The sequence below is a fragment of the Somniosus microcephalus genome, chromosome 2 (genome assembly GCF_052327205.1).
Source record: "Somniosus microcephalus isolate GS21.2 chromosome 2, FLI_Smic_1.0, whole genome shotgun sequence".
NCBI lineage: Eukaryota > Metazoa > Chordata > Chondrichthyes > Squaliformes > Somniosidae > Somniosus > Somniosus microcephalus.
Window position 1 is genome coordinate 383,887,542 of NC_140988.1, and position 15,246 is coordinate 383,902,787.

Genomic DNA, 15,246 nt, shown 5'->3' on the forward strand with positions numbered 1-15,246 from the left:
GAGAGTGTCCATGGGCTGTGGGAGGAGATAAAATGGGTGGGTAAAGTCCATGATAGGGGAGAGTGTACACGGGCTGTGGGAGGAGATTAAATGGGTGGGTAGAGTCCATGATAGGGGAGAGTGTCCATGGGCTGTGGGAGGAGATTAAATGGGTGGGTAAAGTCCATGATAGGGGAGAGTGTACACGGGCTGTGGGAGGAGATTAAATGGGTGGGTAGAGTCCATGATAGGGGAGAGTGTACACGGGCTGTGGGAGGAGATTAAATGGGTGGGTAGAGTCCATGATAGGGGAGAGTGTACATGGGCTGTGGGAGGAGATTAAATGGGTGGGTAGAGTCCACGATAGGGGAGAGTGTCCATGGGCTGTGGGAGGAGATTAAATGGGTGGGTAGAGTCCATGGCAGGGGAGAGTGTACACGGGCTGTGGGAGGAGGATAAATGGGTGGGTAGAGTCCATGATAGGGGAGAGTGTACATGGGCTGTGGGAGGAGATTCAATGGGTGGGTAGAGTCCATGATAGGGGAGAGCGTACGTGGGCTGTGGGAGGAGATTAAATGGGTGGGAAAATCCATGATAGGGGAGAGTGTACACGGGCTGTAGGAGGAGATTAAATGGGTGGGTAGAGTCCATGATAGGGGAGAGTGTACACGGGCTGTCGGAGGAGATTAAATGGGTGGGTAGAGTCCACGATAGGGGAGAGTGTACATGGGCTGTGGGAGGAGATTAAATGGGTGGGTAGAGTCCATGATAGGGGAGAGTGTACATGGGCTGTGGGAGGAGGTTAAATGGGTGGGTAGAGTCCATGATAGGGGAGAGTGTACATGGGCTGTGGGAGGAGATTAAATGGGTGGATAGAGTCCATGATAGGGGAGAGTGTCCATGGGCTGTGGGAGGAGATTAAATGGGTGGGTAGAGTCTCAGATAGGGGAGAGTGTACATGGGCTGTGGGAGGAGATTAAATGGGTGGATAGAGTCCATGATAGGGGAGAGTGTCCATGGGCTGTGGGAGGAGATTAAATGGGTGGGTAAAGTCCATGATAGGGGAGAGTGTACACGGGCTGTGGGAGGAGATTAAATGGGTGGGTAGAGTCCATGATAGGGGAGAGTGTACACGGGCTGTGGGAGGAGATTAAATGGGTGGGTAGAGTCCATGATAGGGGAGAGTGTACATGGGCTGTGGGAGGAGATTAAATGGGTGGGTAGAGTCCACGATAGGGGAGAGTGTCCATGGGCTGTGGGAGGAGATTAAATGGGTGGGTAGAGTCCATGGCAGGGGAGAGTGTACACGGGCTGTGGGAGGAGGATAAATGGGTGGGTAGAGTCCATGATAGGGGAGAGTGTACATGGGCTGTGGGAGGAGATTCAATGGGTGGGTAGAGTCCATGATAGGGGAGAGCGTACGTGGGCTGTGGGAGGAGATTAAATGGGTGGGTAAAGTCCATGATAGGGGAGAGTGTACACGGGCTGTAGGAGGAGATTAAATGGGTGGGTAGAGTCCATGATAGGGGAGAGTGTACACGGGCTGTCGGAGGAGATTAAATGGGTGGGTAGAGTCCACGATAGGGGAGAGTGTACATGGGCTGTGGGAGGAGATTAAATGGGTGGGTAGAGTCCATGATAGGGGAGAGTGTACATGGGCTGTGGGAGGAGGTTAAATGGGTGGGTAGAGTCCATGATAGGGGAGAGTGTACATGGGCTGTGGGAGAAGATTAAATGGGTGGGTAGAGTCCATCATAGGGGAGAGTGTACATGGGATGTGGAAGGAGATTAAATGGGTGGGTAGAGTCCACGATAGGGGAGAGTGTACATGGGCTGTTGGAGGATATTAAATGGGTGGGCAGAGTTCATGATAGGGGAGAGTGTACATGGGCTGTGGGAGGAGATTAAATGGGTGGGTAGAGTCCATGATAGGGGAGAGTGTCCATGGGCTGTGGGAGGAGATTAAATGGGTGGGTAGAGTCCATGATAGGGGAGAGTGTACATGGGCTGTGGGAGGAGATTAAATGGGTGGATAGAGTCCATGATAGGGGAGAGTGTACATGGGCTGTGGGAGGAGATTAAATGGGTGGGTAGAGTCTCTGATAGGGGAGAGTGTACATGGGCTGTGGGAGGAGATTAAATGGGTGGGTAGAGTCCATGATAGGGGAGAGTGTCCATGGGCTGTGGGAGGAGATTAAATGGGTGGATAGAGTCCATGATAGGGGAGAGTGTCCATGGGCTGTGGGAGGAGATTAAATGGGTGGGTAAAGTCCATGATAGGGGAGAGTGTACACGGGCTGTGGGAGGAGATTAAATGGGTGGGTAGAGTCCATGATAGGGGAGAGTGTACACGGGCTGTGGGAGGAGATTAAATGGGTGGGTAGAGTCCATGATAGGGGAGAGTGTACATGGGCTGTGGGAGGAGATTAAATGGGTGGGTAGAGTCCACGATAGGGGAGAGTGTCCATGGGCTGTGGGAGGAGATTAAATGGGTGGGTAGAGTCCATGGCAGGGGAGAGTGTACACGGGCTGTGGGAGGAGGATAAATGGGTGGGTAGAGTCCATGATAGGGGAGAGTGTACATGGGCTGTGGGAGAAGATTAAATGGGTGGGTAGAGTCCATCATAGGGGAGAGTGTACATGGGATGTGGAAGGAGATTAAATGGGTGGGTAGAGTCCACGATAGGGGAGAGTGTACATGGGCTGTTGGAGGATATTAAATGGGTGGGTAGAGTTCATGATAGGGGAGAGTGTACATGGGCTGTGGGAGGAGATTAAATGGGTGGGTAGAGTCCATGATAGGGGAGAATGTACATGGGCTGTGGGAGGAGATTAAATGGGTGGGTAGAGTCCATCATAGGGTTGAGTGTACATGGGCTGTGGGAGGAGATTAAATGGGTGGGTAGAGTCCATGATAGGGGAGAGTGTACATGGGCTGTGGGAGGAGATTAAATGGGTGGGTAGAGTCCATGATAGGGGAGAGTGTACATGGGCTGTGGGAGGAGATTAAATGGGAGGGTAGAGTCCATGATAGGGGAGAGTGTACATGGGCTGTGGGAGGAGATTAAATGGGTGGGTAGAGTCCATGATAGGGGAGAGTGTACGTGGGCTGTGGGAGGAGATTAAATGGGAGGGTAGAGTCCATGATAGGGGAGAGTGTACATGGGCTGTGGGAGGAGATTAAATGGGTGGGTAGAGTCCATGATAGGGGAGAGTGTACATGGGCTGTGGGAGGAGATTAAATGGGTGGGTAGAGTACGTGATAGCGGAGAGTGTACATGGGCTGTTGGGCGACCAATGGCGAGAGTGTGTGGGGATGGGGCAGGAGGTGCGAGGCATTTGGAGGTCATGTGATGAAAGCTCCAGGAATGCGTCCAAGCCGGGTTGGTCACCCTGTTGGTACCTGGGCCCTTCTGCCCTGCATGTCTCATAACACATCGGGCAGTGCGTTCACTCCCTGAAACAGCAGGATTTGGTTGTAGGTGGTTAGACATCCTGCAGTTAGCAGGCAGTGCGAGGAGGGAGCCTCGTCCAAGTCAGCTTATATCTCAAGTACAACCAGCACTGATTGAAGATCCCCCATCGCTGTCCCACCATGACCCTCACTCCTGCCTAAAGTGTCGCTGTGGCGCTGCTGCCACCAAAAGCACGCTTGATGGCTCCAAAAATCCCCGCAAAGGTCTGCAGCTTCTCCTTGATCTCTTGCGCCTTGCTCTGCACCTGCTGGGCCAGCTCTGTCTTGCTGCCCTTGCGCAGGTCCACGGTCTCCGTTACCAAGGAGTAGATGTCCCACGCCACGAAGGCCGAGGACAGCGCCGCGGTGGCAAGTTTGGCAGTTCTGGACACCACGAGCGGCGTCCCGAAGAGCACGTTCCTGACGTAGCCCGTGCTCTTCACCAAATTGCCGTGCTGGAGGCTCCCGAAGAGCGCCGACACCTCCGTCGCCAGTCGCTGCAGTACGGACATCTCCGCCATCGTCCGCTGGGCCAGCATGGCGCTCAGCAACCTGCAGCCGTTGTGCCCGACTGAGACGGGACGGAGGCCCAGACGCTTTGCCAGCCCGGCAGCCATGTCCGCCTCGCTCAATTGAGTCAGGCTTTCAATAGCACCATAGGCCACCTTGAAAGATTCCATCAGATCTTTGCTGTCGCTGTTGTACCGCTCAAGAATCTCGTCCACCTTTTTCTGATAGCCCTTGTTCATGTAGGCTTCCGTTATACTGGCAGAGGAAGAGGTAATACCGCCAGCCACGGCCGCCCCAGTGATCAGTAAGGATGCCCCGCCCGTGAAGGGCGCAGCGAGTAATCCTGCCAGTATTAGAGACCCTCCCACCACACTGGTGCCGCTGCCCACAACGGTGGCAATGCTGGCGCGTCGGTGACAAGTATCGATGTCGTCCGCAACCATTTGCAGCTCTTTGATGTTTCGCTCGATCCGCTTTGCGAGGACAGGGAAGAGGGTTAGGAAGCAATCCACCGCCTTGTAATTATCCTGCACTTTAAGCAAGGTATGCTCATGGGCCGGCTGCTTCCTGTTGGGGTTTATAAGCAGAACACAGGTTGCTTGTGTGAGTTGGGGAGGCAGCCTGACATTACTGTGGCAACTCTGTGCCCAGAGAATGCATGGATTTCACACAGCTTCCGCTTTCTCTCCCAGCTACTCTCAACTCAGGTAAGGACGGGGGGTTAGACTCAGGGTAAAGCTCCCTCTACACTGTCCCATCAAACACTACCAGGGCAGGTACAGCACGGGTTAGATAGAGAGTAAAGCTCCCTCTACACTGTCCCATCAAACACTCCCAGGGCAGGTACAGCACAGGGTTAGATACAGAGTAAAGCTACCTCTACACTGTCCCATCAAACACTCCCACGGCAGGTACAGCACGGGTGAGATACAGAGTGAAGCTCCCTCTACACTGTCCCATCAAACACTCCCAGGGCATGTACTGCATGGTTAACTACTGATTAAACATATGGTACAGTGTGTGTGAAAGGGTGGAAGGTTGGTTGGGGTATAGTGTGTGTGTGAGGGTGGGGAGTTGGATGGGGTACAGTGTGTGTGAGGCTGGGGAGTTGGATGGGGTACAGTGTGTGTGAGGGTGGGGAGTTGGATGGGGTACAGTGTGTGTGTGAGGGTGGGGAGTTGGATGGGGTACAGTGTGTGTGAGGGTGGGGAGCTGGATGGGGTACAGTGTGTGTGAGGGTGGGGAGTTGGATGGGGTACAGTGTGTGTGTGAGGGTGGGGAGTTGGATGGGGTACAGTGTGTGTGTGAGGGTGGGGAGTTGGATGGGGTACAGTGTGTGTGTGAGGGTGGGGAATTGGATGGGGTACAGTGTGTGTGAGGGTGTGGAGTTGGATGGGGTACAGTGTGTGTGAGGGTGGGGAGTTGGATGGTGTACAGTGTGTGTGAGGGTGGGGAGTTGGATGGGGTACAGTGCGTGTGAGGGTGGGGAGTTGGATGGGGTACAGTGTGTGTGAGGGTGGGGAGTTGGATGGGGTACAGTGTGTGTGAGGGTGGGGAGTTGGATGGGGTACAGTGTGTGTGAGGGTGGGGAGTTGGATGGGGTACAGTGTGTGTGAGGGTGGGGAGTTGGATGGGGTACAGTGTGTGTGAGGGTGGGGAGTTGGATGGGGTACAGTGTGTGTGAGGGTGGGGAGTTGGATGGGGTACAGTGTGTGTGAGGGTGGGGAGTTGGATGGGGTACAGTGTGTGTGAGGGTGGGGAGTTGGATGGGGTACAGTGTGTGTGAGGGTGGAGAGTTGGATGGGGTACAGTGTGTGTGAGGGTGGGGAGTTGGATGGGGTACAGTGTGTGTGTGAGGGTGGGGAGTTGGATGGGGTACAGTGTGTGTGAGGGTGGGGAGTTGGATGGGGTACAGTGTGTGTGAGGGTGGGGAGTTGGATGGGGTACAGTGTGTGTGAGGGTGGGGAGTTGGATGGGGTGCAGTGTGTGTGAGGGTGGGGAGTTGGATGGGGTACAGTGTGTGTGAGGGTGGGGAGTTGGATGGGGTACAGTGTGTGTGAGGGTGGGGAGTTGGATGGGGTACAGTGTGTGTGAGGGTGGGGAGTTGGATGGGGTACAGTGTGTGTGAGGGTGGGGAGTTGGATGGGGTACAGTGTGTGTGAGGGTGGGGAGTTGGATGGGGTACAGTGTGTGTGAGGGTGGGGAGTTGGATGGGGTACATTGTGTGTGAGGGTGGGGAGTTGGATGGGGTACAGTGTGTGTGAGGGTGGGGAGTTGGATGGGGTACAGTGTGTGTGAGGGTGGGGAGTTGGATGGGGTACAGTGTGTGTGAGGGTGGGGAGTTGGATGGGGTACAGTGTGTGTGAGGGTGGGGAGTTGGATGGGGTACAGTGTGTGTGAGGGTGGGGAGTTGGATGGGGTACAGTGTGTGTGAGGGTGGGGTGTTGGATGGGGCACAGTGTGTGTGAGGGTGGGGAGTTGGATGGGGCACAGTGTGTGTGAGGGTGGGGAGTTGGATGGGGTACAGTGTGTGTGAGGGTGGGGAGTTGGATGGGGTACAGTGTGTGTGAGGGTAGGGAGTTGGATGGGGTACAGTGTGTGTGAGGGTGGGGAGTTGGATGGGGTACAGTGTGTGTGAGGGTGGGGAGTTGGATGGGGTACAGTGTGTGTGAGGGTGGGGAGTTGGATGGGGTACAGTGTGTGTGAGGGTGGGGAGTTGGATGGGATACAGTGTGTGTGAGGGTGGGGAGTTGGATGGGGTACAGTGTGTGTGAGGGTGGGGAGTTGGATGGGGTACAGCGTGTGTGTGAGGGTGGGGAGTTGGATGGGGTACAGTGTGTGTCAGGGTGGGGAGTTGGATGGGGTACAGTGTGTGTGAGGGTGGGGAGTTGGATGGGGTACAGTGTGTGAGAGGTTGGGGAGTTGGATGGGGTACAGTGTGTGTGTGAGGGTGGGGAGTTCGATGGGGTACAGTGTGTGTGAGGGTGGGGAGTTGGATGGGGTACAGTGTGTGTGAGGGTGGGGAGTTGGATGGGGTACAGTGTGTGGGAGGGTGGGGAGTTGGATGGGGTACATTGTGTGTGAGGGTGGGGAGTTGGATGGGGTACAGTGTGTGTGAGGGTGGGGAGTTGGATGGGGTACGGTGTGTGTGAGGGTGGGGAGTTGGATGGGGTACAGTGTGTGTGAGGGTGGGGAGTTGGATGGGGTACAGTCTGTGTGAGGGTGGGGAGTTGGATGGGGTACAGTGTGTGTGAGGGTGGGGAGTTGGATGGGGTACAGTCTGTGTGAGGGTGGGGAGTTGGATGGGGTACAGTGTGTGTGAGGGTGGGGAGTTGGATGGGGTACAGTGTGTGTGAGGGTGGGGAGTTGGATGGGGAACAGTGTGTGTGAGGGTGGGGAGTTGGATGGGGTACAGTGTGTGTGTGAGGGTGGGGAGTTGGATGGGGTACAGTGTGTGTGAGGGTGGGGAGTTGGATGGGGTACAGTGTGTGTGAGGGTGGGGAGTTGGATGGGGTACAGTGTGTGTGAGGGTGGGGAGTTGGATGGGGTACAGTGTGTGTGTGAGGGTGGGGAGTTGGATGGGGTACAGTGTGTGTGAGGGTGGGGAGTTGGATGGGGTACAGTGTGTGTGAGGGTGGGGAGTTGGATGGGGTGCAGTGTGTGTGAGGGTGGGGATTTGGATGGGGTACAGTGTGTGTGAGGGTGGGGAGTTGGATGGGGTACAGTGTGTGTGAGGGTGGGGAGTTGGATGGGGTACAGTGTGTGTGAGGGTGGGGAGTTGGATGGGGTACATTGTGTGTGAGGGTGGGGAGTTGGATGGGGTACAGTGTGTGTGAGGGTGGGGAGTCGGATGGTGTACAGTGTGTGTGAGGGTGGGGAGTTGGATGGGGTACAGTGTGTGTGAGGGTGGGGAGTTGGATGGGGTACAGTGTGTGTGAGGGTGGGGAGTTGGATGGGGTACAGTGTGTGTGAGGGTGGGGAGTTGGATGGGGTACAGTGTGTGTGAGGGTGGGGAGTTGGATGGGGTACAGTGTGTGTGAGGGTGGGGAGTTGGATGGGGTACAGTGTGTGTGAGGGTGGGGAGTTGGATGGGGTACAGTGTGTGTGAGGGTGGGGAGTTGGATGGGGTACAGTGTGTGTGAGGGTGGGGAGTTGGATGGGGTACAGTGTGTGTGAGGGTGGGGAGATGAGTGTTTTTATGAAGTTGAGCCCTGGGGGATTTGATGTGGGAGTGTGATGGTTGTGGTCACCTTTAGGTACGTGCTGGTTCGGACGGGACCCATTACAGCCGTGCAATCCTCAGTGTGTGGGTTTTTTTCATAGTTTTCTGGAGGAGTCTGATGAAGACTTCACTAGAAATTTACAATCGGTTTTGGCTCTTCAAAGCGTGGAATTTTCCTGTAAGCCTTACATTTATTAAGTTTAATCCCTCCAAAAGAGGGGAAGGCAGCTTTGTTTACTGCCCGGCCAAGGGACAAAGCTCCTGAAACTATTTGTCTTCCGGGGTCAGATGCTTGCACTCGGGCTGCTTCGAGTTATCAGCTTTTTGGGAATGATGGTCTCATGTTCTTAAGAGTTTATTCAGAAAATGTCCATACTTACCACAACACAACTGCACCAACCTCTTCATCTGTTGAAGAAATTAGAGATTGAAGTTATTTTGATGATAATATTAATGACACAGCTCCGAGATGAGGCCTCCCCTCACAGTTGGCCAGCGACGTGTTTTGGATTTGCCCTTGGGATGCCCAGCAGCCAACCCTCCCAGATTGTCCTGCAATCTCCAGGAATGGGAGGTTAATCTCCCGGTGAATTCTTCCAGCCACCCGGGAGAAAATACGGGAGTACAGTTAGCACTTTGCGCCACCAGGTACCACGTCTGTAGTTTGTGCACGGCACTCTCACGAGATGCAACCCTTCTGGCCCACATCCTCATGAAGGAGATCTCAATGACCAGCGGTGCCCAGTGGTCAGTGAGTTGGTGGTTCCCAGCGGTCAGTCAGTGGTGCCCAGCGATCAGTGAGTGGTGGTTCCCATCGGTCAGTCACTGGTGCCCAGCGGTCAGTGAGTTGGTGGTTCCCAGCGGTCAGTCAGTGGTGCCCGGCGATCAGTGAGTCGGTGGTTCCCAGCGGTCAGTGAGTCAGTGTTTCCCAGTGGTCAGTGGGTCAGCGAGTCGGTGGTTCCCAGCAGTCAGTGGGTCAGTGAGTCGGTGGTTCCCAGCGGTCAGTGGGTCAGCGAGTCGGTGGTTCCCAGCGGTCTGTGGTCAGTGAGTCGGTGGTTCCCAGCGGTCAGTGGGTCAGTGAGTAGGTGGTTACCAGCGGTCAGTGGGTCAATGAGTCGGTGGTTCCCAGCGGTCAGTGGGTCAGCGAGTCGGTGGTTCCCAGCAGTCAGTGGTCAGCGAGTCGGCAATTCCCTGCAGTCAGTGGGTCAACGAGTCGGTGGTTCCCAGCGGTCAGTGGTCAGCGAGTCGGTGGTTCCCAGCGGTCAGTGGGTCAGCGAGTCGGTGGTTCCCAGCAGTCAGTGGTCAGCGAGTCGGCAATTCCCTGCAGTCAGTGGGTCAACGAGTCGGTGGTTCCCAGCGGTCAGTGGTCAGCGAGTCGGTGGTTCCCAGCGGTCAGTGGGTCAGCGAGTCAGTGGTTCCCAGCGGTCAGTGGGTCAGTGAGTTGGTGGTTCCCAGCGGTCAGTCGATAGTGAGTCGGTGGTTCCCAGCGGTCAGTGGTCAGCGAGTCGGTGGTTCCCAGCGGTCAGTGGGTCAGCGAGTTGGTGGTTCCCAGCGGTCAGTGGTCAGCGAGTCGGTGGTTCCCAGCGGTCAGTGGTCAGCGAGTCGGTGGTTCCCAGCGGTCAGTGGGTCAGCGAGTCGGTGGTTCCCAGCGGTCAGTGGGTCAGCAATTTGGTGTTTCCCAGCGGTCAGTGGGTCAGTGAGTCGGTGGTTCCCAGCGGTCAGTGGGTCAGCGAGTCGATGGTTCCCAGCGGTCAGTGGGTCAGCGAGTTGGTGGGTCCCAGCAGTCAGTGGGTCAGTAAGTCGGTGGTTCCCAGCGGTCAGTGGTCAGCGAGTCGGTGGTTCGCAGCGGTCAGTTGGTCAGTGAGTCGGTGGTTCCGAGTGGTCAGTGGGTCAGCGAGTCGGTGGTTCCCAGCGGTCAGTGGTCAGCGAGTCAGAGGTTCCCAGCGGTCAGTGGTCAGCGAGTGGGTGGTTCCCAGCGGTCAGTGGTCAGCGAGTCGGTGGTTCCCAGCAGTCAGTGGGTCAGCGAGTCGGTGGTTCCCAGTGGTCAGTGGTCAGCGAGTCGGTGGTTCCCAGCGGTCGGTGGGTCAGCGAGTCGGTGGTTCCCAGCGGTCAGTGGTCAGCGAGTCGGTGGTTCCCAGCGGTCAGTGGTCAGCGAGTCGGTGGTTCCCAGCGGTCAGTGGGTCACCGAGTCGGTGGTTCCCAGCGGTCAGTGGGTCAGCAATTTGGTGTTTCCCAGCGGTCAGTGGGTCAGTGAGTCGGTGGTTCCCAGCGGTCAGTGGGTCAGCGAGTCGATGGTTCCCAGCGGTCAGTGGGTCAGTGAGTCGGTGGTTCCCAGCGGTCAGTGGTCAGCGAGTCAGTGGTTCCCAGTGGTCAGTGGGTCAGCGAGTCGGTGGTTCCCAGCGGTCAGTGGTCAGCGAGTCGGTGGTTCCCAGCGGTCAGTGGGTCAACGAGTCAGTGGTTCCCAGCGGTCAGTGGTCAGCGAGTCGGTGGTTCCCAGCGGTCAGTGGGTCAGCGAGTCGGTGGTTCCCAGCGGTCAGTGGGTCAGTGAGTCAGTGGTTCCCAGCGGTCAGTGGCTCTGCGGTGCCCAGCGATGCCCAGCGGTCAGTGTGTCAGCGAGTCGGTAAATCTCAGCGGTCAGTGGGTCAGCGAGTCGGTGGTTCCCAGTGGCCAGTGGTCAGTGGGTCAGCGAGTCGGTGGTTCCCAGCGGTCAGCGAGTCGGTGGTTCGCAGCGGTCAGTTGGTCAGTGAGTCGGTGGTTCCCAGTGGTCAGTGGGTCAGTGAGTCGGTGGTTCCCAGCGGTCAGTGGGTCAGCGAGTCGATGGTTCCCAGCGTTCAGTGGGTCAGCGAGTCGGTGGTTCCCAGCGGTCAGTGGTCAGCGAGTCGGTTGTTCCCAGCAGTCAGTGGGTCAGCGAGTCGGTGGTTCCCAGCGGTCAGTGGTCAGCGAGTCGGTGGTTCCCAGCGGTCGGTGGGTCAGCGAGTCGGTGGTTCCCAGCGGTCAGTGGTCAGCGAGTCGGTGGTTCCCAGCGGTCGGTGGGTCAGCAAGTCAGTGGTTCCCAGCGGTCAGTGGTCAGCGAGTCGGCGGTTCCCAGCATTCAGTGGGTCAGCAAGTCGTTAATTCCCAGCGGTGAGTGGGTCAGTGAGTCGGTGGTTCCCAGCGGTCAGTGGGTCAGTCAGTCGGTGGTTCCCAGCGGTCAGTGGGTCAGCGGTTCCCAGCGGTCAGTGGGTCAGTCAGTCGCTGGTTCCCAGCGGTCAGTGGGTCAGTCAGACGGTGGTTCCCAGCGGTCAGTGGGTCAGCGGTTCCCAGCGGTCAGTGGGTCAGTCAGTTGGTGGTTCCCAGCGGTCAGTGGGTCAGCGAGTCGGTGGTTCCCAGCGGTCAGTGGGTCAGTGGGTCAGCGAGTCGGTGGTTCCCAGCGGTCAGTGGTCAGCGAGTCGGTGGTTCCCAGCGGTCAGTGGGTCAACGAGTCGGTGGTTCCCAGCGGTCAGTGGTCAGCGAGTCGGTGGTTCCCAGCGGTCAGTGGGTCAGCGAGTCGGTGGTTCCCAGCGGTCAGTGGGTCAGTGAGTCAGTGGTTCCCAGCGGTCAGTGGCTCTGCGGTGCCCAGCGATGCCCAGCGGTAAGTGGGTCAGCGAGTCGGTAAATCCCAGCGGTCAGTGGGTCAGCGAGTCGGTGGTTCCCAGTGGCCAGTGGGTCAGCGAGTCGGTGGTTCCCAGCGGTCAGTGGCTCTGCGGTGCCCAGCGATCAGTGGGTCAGCGAGTCGGTAAATCCCAGCGGTCAGTGGGTCAGCGAGTCGGTGGTTCCCAGCGGTCAGTGGCTCTGCGGTGCCCAGCGATGCCCAGCGGTCAGTGGGTCAGCGAGTCGGTAAATCCCAGCGGTCAGTGGGTCAGCGAGTCGGTGGTTCCCAGTGGCCAGTGGTCAGTGGGTCAGCGAGTCGGTGGTTCCCAGCAGTCAGTGGTCAGCGAGTCGGTGGTTCGCAGCGGTCAGTTGGTCAGTGAGTCGGTGGTTCCCAGCGGTCAGTGGGTCAGTGAGTCGGTGGTTCCCAGTGGTCAGTGGTCAGCGAGTCGGTGGTTCCCAGCGGTCGGTGGGTCAGCGAGTCGGTGGTTCCCAGCGGTCAGTGGGTCAGCGAGTCGGTGGTTCCCAGCGGTCAGTGGGTCAGCAATTTGGTGTTTCCCAGCGGTCAGTGGGTCAGTGAGTCGGTGGTTCCCAGCGGTCAGTGGGACAGCGAGTCGATGGTTCCCAGCGGTCAGTGGGTCAGTGAGTCGGTGGTTCCCAGCGGTCAGTGGTCAGCGAGTCGGTGGTTCCCAGCGGTCAGTGGGTCAACGAGTCGGTGGTTCCCAGCGGTCAGTGGTCAGCGAGTCGGTGGTTCCCAGCGGTCAGTGGGTCAGCGAGTCGGTGGTTCCCAGCGGTCAGTGGGTCAGTGGTTCCCAGCGGTCAGTGGCTCTGCGGTGCCCAGCGATGCCCAGCGGTCAGTGGGTCAGCGAGTCGGTAAATCCCAGCGGTCAGTGGGTCAGCGAGTCGGTGGTTCCCAGTGGCCAGTGGTCAGTGGGTCAGCGAGTCGGTGGTTCCCAGCGGTCAGTGGTCAGCGAGTCGGTGGTTCGCAGCGGTCAGTTGGTCAGTGACTCGGTGGTTCCCAGCGGTCAGTGGGTCAGTGAGTCGGTGGTTCCCAGCGGTCAGTGGTCAGCGAGTCGGTGGTTCCCAGCGGTCAGTGGTCAGCGAGTCGGTGGTTCCCAGCGGTCAGTGGGTCAACGAGTCGGTGGTTCCCAGCGGTCAGTGGTCAGCGAGTCGGTGGTTCCCAGCGGTCAGTGGGTCAGCGAGTCGGTGGTTCCCAGCGGTCAGTGGGTCAGTGAGTCAGTGGTTCCCAGCGGTCAGTGGCTCTGCGGTGCCCAGCGATGCCCAGCGGTCAGTGGGTCAGCGAGTCGGTAAATCCCAGCGGTCAGTGGGTCAGCGAGTCGGTGGTTCCCAGTGGCCAGTGGTCAGTGGGTCAGCGAGTCGGAGGTTCCCAGCGGTCAGTGGTCAGCGAGTCGGTGGTTCGCAGCGGTCAGTTGGTCAGTGAGTCGGTGGTTCCCAGCGGTCAGTGGGTCAGTGAGTCGGTGGTTCCCAGTGGTCAGTGGTCAACGAGTCGGTGGTTCCCAGCGGTCGGTGGGTCAGCGAGTCGGTGGTTCCCAGCGGTCAGTGGTCAGCGAGTCGGTGGTTCCCAGCGGTCAGCGAGTCGGTGGTTCCCAGCGGTCAGTGGGTCAGTGAGTCGGTGGTTCCCAGCGGTCAGTGGTCAGCGAGTCGGTGGTTCCCAGCGGTCAGTGGGTCAACGAGTCGGTGGTTCCCAGCGGTCAGTGGTCAGCGAGTCGGTGGTTCCCAGCGGTCAGTGGGTCAGCGAGTCGGTGGTTCCCAGCGGTCAGTGGGTCAGTGGTTCCCAGCGGTCAGTGGCTCTGCGATGCCCAGCGATGCCCAGCGGTCAGTGGGTCAGCGAGTCGGTAAATCCCAGCGGTCAGTGGGTCAGCGAGTCGGTGGTTCCCAGTGGCCAGTGGTCAGTGGGTCAGCGAGTCGGTGGTTCCCAGCGGTCAGTGGTCAGCGAGTCGGTGGTTCGCAGCGGTCAGTTGGTCAGTGAGTCGGTGGTTCCCAGCGGTCAGTGGGTCAGTGAGTCGGTGGTTCCCAGCGGTCAGTGGGTCAGCGAGTCGATGGTTCCCAGCGTTCAGTGGGTCAGCGAGTCGGTGGTTCCCAGCGGTCAGTGGTCAGCGAGTCGGTTGTTCCCAGCAGTCAGTGGGTCAGCGAGTCGGTGGTTCCCAGCGGTCAGTGGTCAGCGAGTCGGTGGTTCCCAGCGGTCGGTGGGTCAGCGAGTCGGTGGTTCCCAGCGGTCAGTGGTCAGCGAGTCGGTGGTTCCCAGCGGTCGGTGGGTCAGCAAGTCGGTGGTTCCCAGCGGTCAGTGGTCAGCGAGTCGGCGGTTCCCAGCATTCAGTGGGTCAGCAAGTCGTTAATTCCCAGTGGTGAGTGGGTCAGTGAGTCGGTGGTTCCCAGCGGTCAGTGGGTCAGTCAGTCGGTGGTTCCCAGCGGTCAGTGGGTCAGCGGATCCCAGCGGTCAGTGGGTCAGTCAGTCGCTGGTTCCCAGCGGTCAGTGGGTCAGTCAGAAGGTGGTTCCCAGCGGTCAGTGGGTCAGCGGTTCCCAGCGGTCAGTGGGTCAGTCAGTTGGTGGTTCCCAGCGGTCAGTGTGTCAGCGAGTCGGTGGTTCCCAGCAGTCAGTGGGTCAGTGAGTCGGTGTTTCCCAGTGGTCTGTGGGTCAGTGAGTCGGTGGTTCCCAGCGGTCTGTGGGTCAGTGAGTCAGTGTTTCCCAGTGGTCAGTGGGTCAGCGAGTCGGTGGTTCCCAGCAGTCAGTGGGCCAGTGAGTCGGTGGTTCCCAGTGGTCAGTGGGTCAGCGAGTCGGTGGTTCCCAGCGGTCTGTGGTCAGTGAGTCGGTGGTTCCCAGCGGTCAGTGGGTCAGTGAGTAGGTGGTTCCCAGCGGTCAGTGGGTCAATGAGTCGGTGGTTCCCAGCGGTCAGTGGGTCAGCGAGTCGGTGGTTCCCAGCAGTCAGTGGTCAGCGAGTCGGTAATTCCCTGCAGTCAGTGGGTCAACGAGTCAGTGATTCCCAGCGGTCAGTGGTCAGCGAGTCGGTGGTTCCCAGCGGTCAGTGGGTCAGTGAGTCAGTGGTTCCCAGCGGTCAGTGGGTCAGTGAGTTGGTGGTTCCCAGCAGTCAGTCGATAGTGAGTCGGTGGTTCCCAGCGGTCAGTGGTCAGCGAGTCAGTGGTCAGCGAGTCGGTGGTTCCCAGCGGTCAGTGGTCAGCGAGTCCGTGTTTCCCAGCGGTCAGTGGGTCAGTGGTTCCCAGCGGTCAGTGGGTCAGCGAGTCGGTGGTTCCCAGCGGTCAGTGGGTCAGTAAGTCGGTGGTTCCCAGCGGTCAGTGGTCAGCGAGACGGTGGTTCCCAGCGGTCAGTGGGTCAGTGAGTCGATGGTTCCCAGTGGTCAGTGGGTCAGTGAGTCGGTGGTTCCCAGCGGTCAGTGGTCAGCGAGTCAGTGGTTCCCTGTGGTCAGTGGGTCAGCGAGTCGGTGGTTCCCAGCGGTCA

At 58.5% G+C, this 15,246-nt stretch overlaps 1 protein-coding gene across 1 annotated transcript in view; it reads right to left on the reverse strand.

Moving 5' to 3' along the window:
- Positions 1–809: 809 nt before the first annotated feature.
- LOC147123821 (apolipoprotein L6-like) overlaps positions 810–15,246 on the reverse strand; it is a 97,467-nt gene continuing 83,030 nt past the window's right edge. The window contains exons 6-7 of the mRNA XM_085976256.1: positions 8,546–8,573; positions 810–4,510 (exon numbers count right to left, since the gene is read on the reverse strand). Of these exons, the coding sequence (XP_085832382.1) occupies positions 3,592–4,510; positions 8,546–8,573 (947 nt within the window). The 3' untranslated portion in view covers positions 810–3,591. The remainder of the gene's footprint in view (positions 4,511–8,545; positions 8,574–15,246) is intronic.